Raw genomic sequence first — 16,220 nt, forward strand, 5'->3', positions numbered from 1 at the left:
ACCCTTTAGGTTATAGACATCAGAAGCTGGTGTATATAGTTTTGCAGTAGAGGCTTTAGCAAATAGGTTAATATGCCCCACTCACACAGGGTTAAAACTAAGGTACTATGAAAATTATTAAAATGTAATAATGTATTATGTTTTGTACAGACAGCATTAAACGTTTTTACAACCCAGCAAATCTAGAGGGAGCTAGAGAGAGAGGGAGAGAGAGAGGGAGAGAGAGAGAGAGAGAGAGAGAGAGAGAGAGAAACAGTTGACAAAGAAAGAAACAGAGGACAGAGAGACAAACAGAGACATGAGAGACATGGAGAGTGAGGGGCAAGATGAAGAGAAAGAGTGAGAGTGGAACAGGGAGCAAGAAGAAGAGGAAGAAACAGAGAAACAGACACCTAGAAAGAGACAGGTGAAGACTATATCTGAAGGGGCCTCTAAAACTCCTCCTCTTGCTGACGAATCTGCCAGTGAGTCAAGTTGATCATTTTCTGTGTGTGTGTGTGTGTGTGTGCGCATGTGTGTGTATAAAAAGGTGTGTGTGGGGGGGTTGGAAGGATGTGTGTGAGTGTGTGTGTCTGAGTGTCTATGAAAACCTTTACTGTCTGCTAAGAGGAGACGATCAGAAGTCCAGAAGCATGCTCTTGAAACTCTTCATCCTCATTTTTCTAAGCCAAAGTCAGGTGCTAGCTGGAAAATCTTCATCTTCCTCAGAGGAAGACGGCAGCAGTGAACATGATGATGAGGAGCATGGCAAAGGTGAGTACAGTGTACAAAACCTCTCATCTTCAGAACAGTAGCTTTACACTGACTTCTTGCCTTTGAGTTAAAGAAACACAACCACGGTCCAAGTTTTTTTGGATCATTTCAATTAATCAATTCATTATAAACTTTTAACTGAATGTAAAGAGCAGATTATGTAAAAAATATATGACAAAGACATAAAATGTTTTATCCTGGCATCAACAAAGTACTAATGTATGTTTCTGAAACAAAAAATTAAGTTTTATTTTTCATTTTTAAACAACAAACTGCTCCAAAGATTACTTTAGTTCTGGTGGATATTAATCTGAAGTCTTGAGTAAAGCAGAAATTCCACATAAGGAAGATGGCAGACTTTAAACATAAATGACTAAGCCTTATTGCTGAACTGCTGTGTGGAACGATTAGTCAGAGGAAAGCAGTGTGGTTCTGTCTGAGTGGGCTTCAGTTAATTTAACAAGACTTTTATGGGAAGTCGCAATTGTTCAACTATGGTCTTCATCTCTGAAAAAAAAAAAAGAAAAACCGGTGAAGGCTAGTCAAGCAGATTACGGTTTAATAATGAAAATGTAATTATGAATGCTATTTCATGGCTACCTTTTCCTGCTGTATCACTGTAACCTCCTCTCTCTGATTCTGCACTTAGGGTTAGTACTATAATAGCTGAACATTGTTTGCAATTATTCAAGACACTGTGCACTTTTTTGTTTGCTTATTTTTCAGTCAAACTACTATTAGGCAGCAGTTATTTATTGTTAGGAGATATTTCTGAAATTAGGCACAACATAATCTCCCCGCACATGGAAGGGGAAAGGCAAGCAAAAATACAAGTGTTTCCAAATCTGGAGTTATAATTAAATGATTAAAAGATAGAGCAAAAACAGGCCTCTCTAACAGACCACCAAACGTGTGCCCATTTACATAAACAGCACTTAAAGCTTTCATCTTTGAGAGATAGATAGAAATAACACAAAGCTCCTATCTTGCCTCAGATTTGAAAATATCCACAGGTTATTCTGGGTCTGAAAGGACATGTACCTTAAGTGGTAGAGGGGGTTGTTAAGGAGTCTGTCCAAAAAGAAGAAGAAACTGTGTCCTCAGCACAAAGGACTAGCTGCCCTAGATCACAGACCTTAACAGCACTGAACGTGTCTGAGTTCATTTGAATTTGAAACAGAAAATGCAGCCAACTTCAAAGACTGTACTTTGAAAATGTGGAAAGAATGTTTTCAAAAGAACGAGAAAGCTGGTGAGGGCTATGATGATATGGGCTGTTGGTGGCTTTGTGTGTTTGAAAACTTTCGGTGTACGTGCAGCAGTGGAGGTACAGGACGACTCACCAGCCGAGTGGCTGCTCTCCAACGGGAGGCAGGAAAACTCACAAGAAACCTATTGTGTCATCTCTCACTGATGCTGACCTGTCAGTGCTTAATACTGACCTGAGACCACTTTTACTGGTCCTTCTGTAAAGGCTAAGCTTATTACTGCAGTGGCTTCAACATCTCCATACAAGGAAACTTCTCAGGTTCTTCACTATTAAGAAGGTCTTTCTATATATATCCTAACATCTCAGTGCATGTACAAAGAGTAAAAGAAGCACTAGTAAGATGTTTTAGAAAAGGGCTGTGGGTCACATTTCAAGCTTGAAACTGCCTCTATATCATACATTTATTGCAAAAAAAGTTACAAATATTTATTTGCTTTTTTGTAAAAATTATTTTTTACAATGTTTTAGTGCTGCATTTTTTTTTGTTACTTCCTTCGCACAGCACTTGAACTAATGTAAGAATATGTTCTATTTTTACAAGGTATATTATACATGATTTATACATCTCTTCTAAATGTTATTAGAATGGTTAATGTTGCTGTGAAAACATTATTTTGGATGTGAAATCTGAGCTAGAGTGAAGAAATTTTGAGAACCCTCCCTCCACTGCACCACCTTTAGCACAAAATTCCATGATTGCGTCAGTCCCAAGATAATATTTCGTTTACTTTTTAAAACAAGAAGGTTTTAGAAAAGAAAAATTCCCGCCAGTGTTACCCAACAAGCAAAGAAACAAAACGTTTCCTTCATAACTGCACACTATTCTAAATAAATCCAGATTAAGGACCAGTCTGAACAAGAGTCTACTGTTGCATTTTAATTGTGTGCAAAAATTCTCAAAATTTTAGGATGATTCTTTAAAGCAGTGGTTCTCTATATGTGGTTCTGAAGGAACACAATATGGTCCATATTTTTGTTCAATCTCAGCACCCGGCACAAAAAATAAAGCCACATTATGGACTGCTTAGAATCGTATGTAGAGAACAACTGCTTTCAAAAACAATTTGAATGAATTTAACGTTTTTTCAAGTGTAAAGATGCTATGCAAAATATAGCTTGTTTCTAGAAGCATCTAGAAGAGTGTACTGCTCCATCCACTGCAAACAAATCAAGCTCCATGGATCTCAATTACTCAATAAAGACATATGGCTGCAATGTACAGCAAGTTGTACTGGTGGCTGAAAGGATTTAGAAAAGTGGATTTCAAAATAACTCACACCCAGCATTTTTGAACATAAATACCTTTGTAGATTATAATCCACAGAAACCTGAAATGGCGCACACAACACTAGTAAACTTTTTAATCTTTTTAAGGGTGCAGTAGAACATTTAGGAGTTCCTAGTGTTGGATAAAGGCTTAAAAGTGATTTTTCTGTATCTCTATGCCAATAAGCATTGTTGGAGGAAACTGACTCATTTCAACAGTAATCCACAAATGCTTTAGTCATAATCCTGGAGAATTTAAACCTACACTTCCTCCTCAATGATCTCATCCAAAACGTTTTGGTGACTGGCAATTTTTAAAAAGTCTGAACTGGCAGCCCTGGCAACTGCATCTTAAAATTTGGCCTCACTCGCTCTCTCAGCAACTTTTTCCACTGCAGATGTGTCTGTACGTGCAAATGTGAGCGTAGTCTGTGAAAGCTGTAAAGACAGCTTCACATAAATGTAGCTATTTAGATCACTCTGTTTATATATTAAATGCTCCAATCTCAGATACATCAGACGAGCCCACACACAGAGAGGCAATATTTAAATTAAAGTATTAATTAGTTTTAAAAAAAATAATGAAGCATTAAGAGAGGAGAGTATAACAGGTCCCTTAGTTGTAAAGGCTAATGAAAAGCTTTTGTAAAAATCCCAAAATATAAAATCTAATCTCATCAATAGAGTTCTAAACCAAATTTGCTGTATTTGTGATGATTGGTCAAACATGTTCAGAGAAAAAGATGTCTTCTTAAATAATGCAATTAGGTTGATTAAAGATATACATATATATATATATATATGTAATGGTGATGGATGTATTTAACATTTAACACATTAGTGTAAAAAAATTATTTAGACCTAATTATTTAGTGATGGATTTGGGGAGTAAGGTATTTATTGGGGGTCCATCCACACTGGACCAAGTCTTACCCGAGCTAGATCAATGCCCTCCAAGTCAGTCATAGACAATACTCTGTATATGAGTTTATACGCACTCCTTCTTGGTTGTTCTGGCGCATTTTCACAAGCCTGCCTTGTGAAGCATGAGGGGATTCAAGGAGCCTGCGAGGCACTTAAGATGCTGCCCCATTTTTGTGAACATTTTTGTCCCACAGTCCAAAAAAAAAACATGGAGGGTAGGTGAATTGGCTTCTGTAATAACTGTCCTGGTTTGTGAGTGAATGTGTGTGTGCCCAGATATGGATTGGCGCTCTGTCCTGGGTGAAGTCCTAGTGCCCGATGCAGTCCTCCAGGTGGACGGTCGTTCCTGGTCGAGAGTACGCTGTGCGCGTTTGGCTGCCGCTTCTCACCAGTGTGTGTGTGTGTGTGAATTGAGCGTTCTGAGCAGTGTAGATTGTAAAGCGTCCTTGGGTGTCTAGAAAGGCGCTATATAAGTGTAACGATAATAACTGTGTAAAGTGCAAACCCCCTCCAGTCAAAAATGTGAAACTATGCACCCCTGGACCTAAGCTCCTCATAGAATTGTGGTGGAAAGTCTTAGTGCATCCAGGATCTATCAACGATGGTAAAGTAATCAGTGTGAGCAATAAGAGAATTATAATTTGAGATCTGAGAACATTTAGGAAAGGGCAGTTGACAAAAACTTATCTGAAGAAGTAAAAATATTACTAAAGTAATTACGTCTCTTAATTTCCTAAGAGTTCCAATTGACAACCACTGCTCCAATTCACCTGTTTAATGTCTATAAAATGCTGTTTGCTTTAAAATAGGAAAACACTTCACTGATTAATTTGAGCTGACCTTCCTGAACTGAATTGTGCAACTGAGTAAAGGACAAGTCCCTCAAGTGCCAGGAGTCTGTTTCATCACAGGAACAGAGTAAGCAGTGATTGGGTTTTACGTAGGTTTTCTACGCAACTGCTTTGTGCCCTTGAAGGCGTGTAATGTCACTTGCTAAACTTCACAGATTTGTTAAACTGGTGAAGTCACTGTGTTCTGAGATCAGTCAATATCTACATATTTGTCAGGTTGCGTGGCAAATGACAGGTTATTATGAAGATTTATTCAGTATCTCCTATAAAACTAATAGCAATGTAGTTCTGAGGGTAAGGAAATGAAGTGTGGATAAATATGAAAATTATTGGGCTTTAATGGGTTAAAAATAATTTATTTCCTAAACATTTGGCTTTTAAAAAAGGGCAGTTTCTGTGAAAAAAAAAAAAACAAGGGTTAGTCCTTGTTTATTTGAGTTTATAGTTTAGTTCAGTTTTATTTACAAAATTGTGATCCATTATAAAAGTCATCTATGTTCTTAAAGAATACTGGCCCATAGCTTCATAGTCCAGACTCCAGACAGACAGTAAAGGAAACTTCTTGCTAAGTGCCACGTCCATCCTCCACCCCCTTGTGAATCTTAAGTGCCAGGCTAAATAACTGCTTCTGTAACTGTAGTAAAAGTGGCCATACAAGCTAATAGTGATACAGAGTCTCAAGTAAAGTAGCTGCCTAGTGGCCTGATGGCCCTCAGTAATCTGCCAAACCTTTCTATTAGAACTCCACATGGGACTTAGCTTTAGAGGCATAATGCCTGCATTCACCCAGCCGGATGAAGGAGGGATTGTATTAGTGTGCTGATGTGAGAGAACAGAGTATGTTTCCCTTGAGCACCCATACCTGCCTCTGAAATACTCAAAGCCCCGAAACCCATGAAAACAAGACCTCCTCTCATATGATACTTAGCTATCAATGGGCTACATGGTTCTAGATAAAGTTCAACTATTACTGCAACTGACATAATATGCAAAATGCTTTTGCAGTCTTCTTACAATACATTTTTCGTAAAAACCACAAACAACAAAAAATCACAAACTAACACACTTCAGTTCCTAGACTGAAAAATGTTGGATGTAAAGAGAATGTAATGGTTCTGCAGAAAACACAGTATTGTGTAGTTTTTACTCATACTTGTGTACTCCTAACAGATTGTGGGTGTTCAGTAATCTTTTTAAAAATGTATAAGGAAATCAGCTTCTTTGGCTTTGACTTTTAGCCTTCTGGTATCACTTTACCACAGAAAACATTTTCACCCTCATGACCTACATAATCATTCCAGTCTAAGAAAATGTAATTAAACCCTTCAGAGAAAACATCTTCACCTCTGTCAATTGAATGGACCCAATTAAATCCTTAAACATTCTCTTTCTTCACAGGTTCCTCCCATGAACACTGGGGCTATGATGGTGAGTACATGATAAATTACTTACCACAGTATTAAAGGTGCACTATCCGAGATTTTGCTACCAGAATTCGCACTGACATCACAGAGCAACACATAAGCAGTTATTCAGCAATGCCCTTCTCTTAAGCGTCAACTTCTCCAACCTCAATCCCACCTCTGGTTGTGTTTAAAGTGTAATAGCTGAGAGCAAATGCTAAAAAAATCACCCTGACTCACTCCAACCGCTTATAAAATTCACAACATATTCATAATGTCTACAGCTAATGTTATCATGCCAGTCACTCAAACAGACATGGAACTTTATAATAATACAAAAATCACATTTACTTGGTGTGTTTCCATTGCCTAAAGTGCTTACCGATGTCCACAAAACACCAACACAAAGGGTACAAACTAATACAGAATATAGGAGTCCAGGGTGAACAGGGCAAGTTAATGTGCTCAGGTTACTCATTTTGTTTGTCATTCTCTGTCAATGTGAAAGAAACGTACTGACACAGCAAGCAAGGTTGTTAGTTCAACAGAGCTCTCTTCACTGCCATGTAGGTGTCACACTTTTGTCCTGTTTTATGTTTACCTGCTCTGTTTTTATGTTTCCTTGTCTGTCGTGTGCTCTTAGCACATGGCTCTGTTTGGTCTTGTTCTTGTCTCTACCTTAGCCCCCACCTTGTCATCAGTTTTTCCACCTGTGCCTCCTTTGTGGTCCGGCCTTTCGTTATCCCTCCCAGGTTTTCTGGAGTGTATTTATATAGCCCCTTGATTTCAGTACTCATTTATGTGGTCTTGTATTGTAGACCAGTATGTGTGTTTGTGTATATTCTTATGCCCCACATTAGTTCATGGTTGTTTTCTTGTTGTTTAGATTCAGCCTGTTGTAATTTATAGTTGCATTATCCTGTTCCTGCTTGGATTGTGTTTATACATTGTTTGGTTTTGTTGGATTAAATATATTACCTGTACCTACATCTGTCTCCCTGTCCCTGCACAACCATGACAGTAGATAATAAAATGAGGAACCAAGTAGCAGTGAGCTTCCAAATAAGTTGCTAATTTAAGGCTCATGCATTACAGTATGTAACTGCCCGATGAAGGGATTAAGGGAAGCACTGTTTCACACTACGTCAGCAGGGAGACGAGTCACTTACCCAAGAGAGCGCTTCTAGGAAAATAACTGAGAGTTCAGAATCTCGTTAGAGGCTTTCAGCAAACCGTAATATTCTACATGTTAAAAAAAAATCAGTGTAGCATTAATTCTTGTCTTGTCTCACTTGTTAGAGGCTATTTTTGCTGAAGAATGTAGTTTTTTCTCAGTAGAGGAAAATGTTTATGCTGTCCTGAAGGTTTGGTAGCAGAATCAGCCATCTTGCTTAGAGAAAGCTGTGGGTAGAGTCATTAAGGAGGGCCCAAGTCTCCAGAGGACAGGGTTATATGCCATCCACAGGGTGGATATATATATATATATATATATGTAAGAGGGGCCCAGGTTTCAAAGCCTCTCACAAAAAGGGCCCTAGGGCTATCACCTGAACTGCACTTCCACTAGTTCCTCCATAGTTTGAAATAGTTTTCAAGGGCAGAATCGTGCAAAAGAAATGTGTATTAACTCTTCTCCTATTAAACAGGCATGAGTTTGGTCTTAAGGTATTTGACATCACATTATATGAAAGCTGTGTGAAATACAGCCCAAATGTGGTAGAACCTGAATCAGAATATGAACTGTTCTTCTTTGACATGAACAAATGGTCCTTGAAGTCTTATTAAACAGGACATCTGACTGGTATGACACCCAAGAATGAATGACGCTCTAATCCAGGAAAAAGCTTCCTGTGCCCTTTCTTTAGTGAAGGACATATTGACTCATGTTTCAAGGGTGAAAGATTGTGACATCATTTGATTCAAAATTGTTTTTGGTTAAGTGATAAGACTGTAAGGTGGCCTAAGATTATTTGCTGAGCCCCATGGTCAACCTCAACCCAGAGCTTTAACACTTGTTCAGGTTTAGACACACTGATATTTAAGATCAAAGTCAGATATGAGTGGCTGTGAAAGTACTTTTCCATTAGGCATCAAATAAATTAGATAGCATTATATTCGATAGTGCCTCCTGCTTCTTGATATCATGATAGTTTTTAACTAATGATAGTAGACTGGCAATCTTTAAATGTGCTCTACAATATCATAATTTATTACATAATAATGAGATAAGTGTTATACTAGTTATGGATACTTTATATTTCAGCCATGGCTTGAAATTGCATTTTAGTGTTTTACTAAATAACTAAATAACTTGACCTCTTCGACTTATGACTTTTCGGATGCCACTTTTGACCCCTGTGACCTTAGTAGTTCATGCAACTGTTTCATTATTAACTCAGTGACACCTGAAGGGTAATAACTTTGTCAACAATTTCTTCTCTCTTAGATCAAGAAGCATGGTTGTCCACTTTCCATGACTGCAGTGGAAAATCTCAGTCTCCGATTGACATTGAGACCAGCAAGGCCATCTATGACCCCAGCCTGCCTCACATCGAACTGGAGGGTTACGACCTCACAGGCCAGAATGCCCTAATACTGCAAAACAATGGACACACATGTGAGCCAGTTTCTTCAGCTCGAGCCTTCCAGCCCTAAATGATGTTAATGTGGATGTTGTGAGAAGTAGTTATTTAGAAGCTTTGTTCCCATTATTCCAGTATAAATCTAATTTGGCAATACAGGGGGTCCTCGACTTACGACGTTGACCGATTTTTCGGTGTAAGTCGGAACATACGTACATACTGTACGTAAATAACATGCTGTAAGCACTTATCCTATCCTAACACCTATCCTCCTCGGTCCCGAGCTGCGTAACCGCGCACACAAAACACGAAGTTCACATTACGACGTTTACGACGCAAAACCACTTTAGTCGAAACAAGGCTTTATACAGTAAATGGGAGATGTGTCGTAACCATGAAACATCGTAACTCGGGACTGACGTAACCCGAGGACCTCCTGTACTGACACCACAACAAGCACAACAACCTTAAAAGACTGAAAGTCCACAAAGATATTACTGGAGTTCAAAAGCAGAGGAAATTGAATATCCAAGATCAGACATATTTTTAATGCTTTGCACAGAGAACCAAATTCTAATTTAGTCAAAGATGTCAGTTTGCTTGCAGTAGTCAAACTTGTATAGTCTTGAACACCACCAATTTCAATTAATATGGATGGCACTAATTACAGTTATACTATACTGAATGGTAGTGTTCAAGGTTATACAAGTTGAACACTACTATTCTGTAAAGTATAACTGTAATTAGTACCAACCCTATTAAAATTAATTGTTATCATTTGTTTTTCTGCATTAGTGCAACTGTCTTTGCCGAAGACCATGCGTTTAGTGAAGGGATTTAAAGATGTCTACCTGGCCGCTCAGCTTCACTTTCACTGGGGCACCATAGAGGTCCCGGGCTCAGAACACACTATAGACGACGTTCACTTTCCTGCTGAGGTGAGAAGAACCACTGGCCACACTTAGTGTCCACATAATGGGATCAAAAGGGATGGGACAAGAAACATCATTGCTGTCCATTTACAAAGCAAAAATGCCAATGTGTTGTTGTTTTTTTTCTTCTTTCAAGATTCATGTGGTTCATTATAACTCAAAATATGCCAATATGTCAGAGGCTGCCAGCAAAGCAGATGGACTTGCTGTATTAGGAGGTTTCATTGGTGTAAGTCATGCCGTATGAAATAAAAATATTGCTTCTACTATGCTTTAGCAGATACAGTGAAATACCAACACAAATTTGTTATCAGTATAATGTCAATGGGACGCTATTATACAATATGAATTGACAGCTAATGTTTGGCCATTACCATTACAGATTGGTCTTCGTGAGAATGACAATTATGAGAAAATCCTGTCAGTACTCAGAGACGTCAGTAAAGAAGGTAAAGATTCTCAAGGTTTAAATCTTACATAGCATGCCCCTTGGAAAAAACCCAAAACAAATAACTTATTCTTCACTTTTTAGATTCAGACATAGAGATACCAGGTTTTAACGTTCGTCATCTTCTACCAAAAAATCTGGATAGGTTTTATCGGTACAAAGGGTCTCTGACCACACCACCTTGTTTCCAAACTGTCAACTGGACTATGTTCAATGATACTATCATGGTTTCAAGGAAACAGGTAGGTTCTATCACCTTTTTTTGTTTGCTTGAAAAGTTGTTAATGCTTTGAGGACCCCATGGTCCTATAGTTTATGGTGTATGGTTTCTTGTGTATATATGATTGAGTTAATAGGTCTACAGTGCACATAATAGAAATTTAGCTTCTGTTTGTTTATCACAGACCTCCTTGGCACTATATAAACAATGCTATATTACCATGAATAAAAATTGTATCCACACTTTCTTCTTCAGCTGGCCGCCCTGGAGGACACACTGAAAATAGGTCAAAACAAACTCCTGTCTAAAAATTTCAGAACTCCACAGCTTCTTCATGGAAGAACAGTTTTGTCCTCCTTCACTGTGGACAGTGAGTGTATTGCTATATTCTCTGTTATTACTCCGCAAAAGCAAAAAAAGTGTGTATAATCCATAAATAATTACGATATTGTTTTAGGTGTAATTATCCTCTTACAAAGTGGTAATCCAGTTTCTCAATGGCATGCTGTGGGCAACAGCTTTTAAAATCCTGGAGCTATCTTTCACAGTGTAAACAACATGTCTCTTACGAGCACTTTTAGTCCATTCTAAATTACTTTGACCAAACATTCAGCAGTATCCTCCCTCTCCAGAGCAAACTGCTTATCTGTGTAAACAAACAAGCCTCTAGTGTAGTTCACAGTGTTCAGAGACAATGCTCAGGGGCTTTTCTGAGAATTTTCTGTGAAACTCTGCATTTGTATTCCTTTTAAAAGTGGGCAGACAAATATTGATTCTATCAAAAAGATAATATGTTACTTAATGCAATATATGTGTGCATGATATTTCCACATGCACTTTCCAGATCACAACCCTGATGATTCCCCAGAGAAAAAACCTTTCCCGAGATCTACAGAAAATGGTAAGCATCTCGTATTTGTAATGTCAAATAACTACAAAAAATAGCATTGCCATAACTCCCTGGATGTGGAGAATTTAGCTTAACATGAACCTTAAAATGAATCTAATGCTCCCCATTCCTGGTCTTAAAATATTTTTATGGTATTTACTTATTGCTAAAAATGAACAAGTTTAAATTTCTTTTTGGCCTTAGGTGCTTAAAAACATTACTGAAAGCAACAGTAATCCCAATCCCATCAAATCTGTTTTGCCTGTTGTTATTGTTGTTGTATTCAGTATTATCTGTGACAATGTTGTGACTCTGGGCTCATTAGAGTAGGAGGATTGGGAAATATTGCCCTAGTTAACCAACAGTGACGTCACAGAAAGCATTCAAAGTTCACATGATGAGCAGAGAGTAAGGTGTAGTACATTTAACAGACCATCCTGTCTATTCAGCATTGGTCCCACTCAATATAGGGTCAACACAAAATGAAGGGTAGTGAAGAAGTCAAATCCTCAGAGATTCACTGAGACTTAGGGTTCCACAATTCCAAATCACAGAGTCACCAGTATTTACAACAGAATGTATTGTCACATGGGCAAATGTAATGTACTTGAAGTACTTGTGTAAAAGTAAGTTTCTGGGCAAAAACATTTGAATAAGGGTACTAAAGGGGCATGTTAAAACTACATAAGTTCTTAGCATCTATCAGCATAGAAACTCATGTTCATTAGACTGTCCTTCTCCTTTTGGATTATTTTTATCAAAAATTAATAACAGTGAAGATTCATAATCAGTAATGTGATGCAATAACCAAAACAATAAGCACAAAAATACACCAGGCACTGTGTCTTGACTACACAGCCTTCTTAATGGTGGATCTTCATGCAAAAAAATGCAGTCCAGAACTGCATTACGAACCTTCTGGAACACTGACATCAAATCTATTCAATCTATTGACACTACAAATGTTTGTTATAGGGCATTACAAATAACATTCACTTACTGATAAAGCTGTATCTGTTTCTCTTTCTTTCTTTAGCTGGGCTGTCCAGAGGTATGTCATGACTCAGAACTTTAAGCTCCTTTTCTGAATGTTTTAAAATTATGTTTACATTCGGTTTCTAAATTCTAATGTTTTTAATCATCCAGGAGATCTATTAGCTATTGCCTTCGGAGCCCTGTTTGCAGTGACTTTGCTGGGTTTCTCCATGTATGCATTTCAGCAGAGAAGAAATAACTCCAAGTATGTAACCTACACACATATATACCCATACAAACACACAATACTATACAACATTCAGTAATTAGTAGTAGTATTGTTATAGTATGTCATTGCTGTTCCAAAATAAACATGTACATTTTTCACTTTTATTTTGTATCAATGGAACCCAACAGCTGCTCCTTCCATGAACTTCATGAAAAGTGAACATAAGCATAATAGAAAACATATAAAATCTTTTTACATTGATTTCCATTGAAAGTTGAGAAGATGTTTTCCTTCTTCCTTAAAGTTTCTACTTTGGAGATAAAAGCTTTTCATTTGACAGTAATGATATATTAAATAGAATATATATATTGTATGTATAACTAAATAAATTATAGTGTTTTAGATTAATAAGATTTTGTTATAACAGAGTTATTGACCTATATTTGTAATCTAGCATATAGCCTTATAGTATATTATCACATAAAAATGCAGTGTAAACTTGTCAAAAGCATATGTCTGAAACTTAAGTGCTATTTACGGCCATAAAACATATTTATGGCAAAGTCTGTTTGATTAAGAATACTTTAATGACCTTCATCTTTGTCTTTATCTAAAAAACATATTTGTTTTTCAGTTATCTTACTGAACTGTTTAAACTCAACTCTATAAATGCTGTATTCTCACAGTGTAAAGCAAATCACGGGATATAAATAACACTATTTCTCTTTGTACTTTTCCACAGGATTAAAAAAGACTCCAGACAAAATGTTATTTATAAACCAGCAACCAAAGAAGAAGTGTAGACCTGTAACATGTGTTTTGCTATCAGGAAAATTAATATATTTATACTGAAATGTGTTTTTAGTTAAGGTAAGGATTGTCCCAGCTTCGTAAGGTCCAGCCACTGTGTTTTCTTATCGTGAATTGAGAATGAAATCTAAAATGTTCTCAAATGTTCCTGTACATACAGCTGTTTTATTGTCAGTCATGGTGGGGACTCACTTGAATTTGTCTTGGTCTTGTACATGTTTTATTTATAACACTTCTACTTTGTGTCTTGTTTACAAAGTTTTTTCTTTTCTTTCTGGTACCAATGTATATTTTAAAGGTCACATTACTGGACTTTTATTGCACTCATACATCACTAATCAAAGAGCCACTAGCGATGTATCAGATAAATCTCAATAAATGTGTTTCTAATGAGGAGATTAGTATAAAAAAAACCTTGAACAAAGGATTCTCTCCTTTATTCTTTCAGTCAAATGCAATTAAGGCAGCACAGGAACTGCTTTTGGTTTCCTAAAGAACATTTCAATAAATGGTTCTGAAAAGAATCATTTTATTTTTTAAATGTTTAAGAAACTAAGATTTTTCTTACACTTTCTACAATTATTATTCACCGGGACTTAAGATTGTAACGTCATCATGTTAAATACCAAGGGTCAGCCTGGACCGTAGGGCAGTGAAACTGTGTTCTCTGGAGAAATTAATCTCTGTCTGATACGCTTGGAAAAGTTTAGAAAGAAGTTTGTAATCCAGAACTAATCATGTAACATGAACTTACTATGCTCCTGCTCTTTTAAGTGAACACCAGCAAATCCTCACTGAAATGTTCCTAGTTTAAGCTTTTCCAGAAGAGTGGAAACAGACCAGCTATCAAATACGCTTGACTTAAAAGAAACACATATGTAGGTGTCCACAAACCATTGGCAAAATATTTGGTAAAAATGCACCATAAACACTGTTACAATTCTGGAAACTGCAGTGCCCCAGGAGCCTGACGTGCACTGTACCTTTAAATATTTAGAGTGAGCGCAATCACAGACAGAGCTTTGGATCATTTACTGTTTTTCTTCGTTACAATGACACTCCCAGATGGACTCATAACAGACAACTGGGTCAAATTTCACCTTCCTCTGATGATCTGGTCTTAAAAACACTTCTGAGGAAAAAGGAAAGCCCCTGAAACTGCAGAACCAGTGTTTAGAACCAAAAGGAGCTCAAGCACAACAACAACAAACAGATGATACATTTAAAAACTGTAGTTTATAAGCCAACTTTGACATTGTCGGTAGTTGGCGTTCCACAACCTCATTCCTGCTCTGACTGTCCTCATTGACTTTTGCATATTGCAATTGCTTATTTTATTGTTGGAGATGCTCTATTTTGATAATCTTTGATGACATGTCCTCTTCAGTAATCTCCGGGGCGTTGAGCTGAAATACTGAAACTGCTTTGGATTAATATCTTATCAGAATGTATATTCAGCACGCATAATACAAGTGGTTGAAAACTATAACGCACACTGACAAATATATATTATATATAAATATATGATAAATATATACATATTTATATACTGTTATGAATGCAGTATAAAGACATAGAATACCTTAATAAAAGCAAAAAATTCAGGAAGCAGGAACTCTCTGACTTCTCTTTTTGTTCATAGTAAAGGTCAGAGTCAGGTTAGATAAATATGATCAAGTGTCTGTGTGAATCATAGCAAATTAATCTCAGTTTGTTTGAAATTGAACTCACTTCAGTTTAACCAGAAATATTTAGAAGTCATTTTAAAAAGGAGTGACATGGTCAGTTGTGTTTCCATCAATCAAAGCACATCCGTTCTCAAGTATTTCACCCTTATTTTGCTATCAACCTGCTACACCCTCTCTGCCAGCCATTAAACAAAGAGAGTACACTTTCCATAAGAAGATATTTAGCATTTTCATCATAAACTGGTTATATGACTCACACTTATGATTGTTAAAAAGTTACGATTTTAACCTAGGGTGAATTCTATGTACACTAGACTGAAAGCATGGAGACGAGCACTGATATTTTATTAAAAATCATCACATATATTTACATCAGAAAAATATACCCTTCTCAGTTTGCAATTCTGTAAGTATGTGTCTGTGTGAGAATATGCCTTTGGGGGTCCTCACCAATGATTATATGATAAAACAGGATCTCAAACTATGTCTGCTATTCAAGAACAAAATGCCCTTATCTTGATTAAAAGTGGACAAATATATCTGGATGTTTTGCATCAAGATATGGTGTAAATATGTCTTTGGAGCAGTGTGAAATTGTATAATGTAATAAATGCAACAAAGTGTTCTGGGTTAAAATAAAGGAAACTTTGAGACAAATATCTACAACTATAGCAAACAGTTTCATAATGTTTTTACGACTGGGAGTTTTACCCTCAAGGTGTGTGTCATATAGCATGTAAACAGCATCTATATCAGCACTATAAGACATAACCTTCTACAGTTCTTGTCTTGAGTGTGGCAAGGCTCAAATCAGGAAACCTCACAATAATCACAATTGTAAATGTGATTGTATCTATATAAGAATGGAATCAGCAGTGTAATCAGTTAACCTCTGACCATCTGCAGATTTATGACTTATCCTGTGGTAACAATAAATACCAACTACTTATGGGACTCACCGTCAACATAGCAATTCCATC

General features: G+C 37.0%; 1 protein-coding gene across 1 annotated transcript; it reads left to right on the forward strand.

The window, feature by feature from the left end:
• The first annotated feature begins 541 nt into the window (after window positions 1-541).
• On the forward strand, window positions 542-16,090 carry ca9 (carbonic anhydrase IX). Its single transcript, XM_066651145.1, has 12 exons — window positions 542-753; window positions 6,463-6,492; window positions 8,914-9,084; window positions 9,845-9,987; window positions 10,118-10,210; window positions 10,364-10,430; window positions 10,514-10,671; window positions 10,905-11,019; window positions 11,494-11,550; window positions 12,575-12,589; window positions 12,685-12,778; window positions 13,485-16,090. The coding sequence occupies exons 1-12, from the start codon at window positions 633-635 to the stop codon at window positions 13,543-13,545; spliced, it is 1,125 nt and encodes a 374-aa protein (XP_066507242.1). The 5' UTR covers window positions 542-632; the 3' UTR covers window positions 13,546-16,090.
• The last annotated feature ends 130 nt before the right edge of the window (window positions 16,091-16,220 follow it).

This window comes from Hoplias malabaricus, chromosome 18, assembly GCF_029633855.1.
Source record: "Hoplias malabaricus isolate fHopMal1 chromosome 18, fHopMal1.hap1, whole genome shotgun sequence".
In the NCBI taxonomy this organism is placed as follows: domain Eukaryota; kingdom Metazoa; phylum Chordata; class Actinopteri; order Characiformes; family Erythrinidae; genus Hoplias; species Hoplias malabaricus.

Excerpts from the sequence above, each read along its gene's own strand:
- ca9 (XM_066651145.1), top strand. The coding sequence starts at position 633 with ATGCTCTTGAAACTCTTCATCCTCATTTTTCTAAGCCAAAGTCAGGTG. Across the intron at positions 10,211-10,363 it reads TATTAGGAGGTTTCATTGGT|ATTGGTCTTCGTGAGAATGA; the intron begins GTAAGTCATGCC and ends TTACCATTACAG. Across the intron at positions 12,779-13,484 it reads CAGAGAAGAAATAACTCCAA|GATTAAAAAAGACTCCAGAC; the intron begins GTATGTAACCTA and ends ACTTTTCCACAG.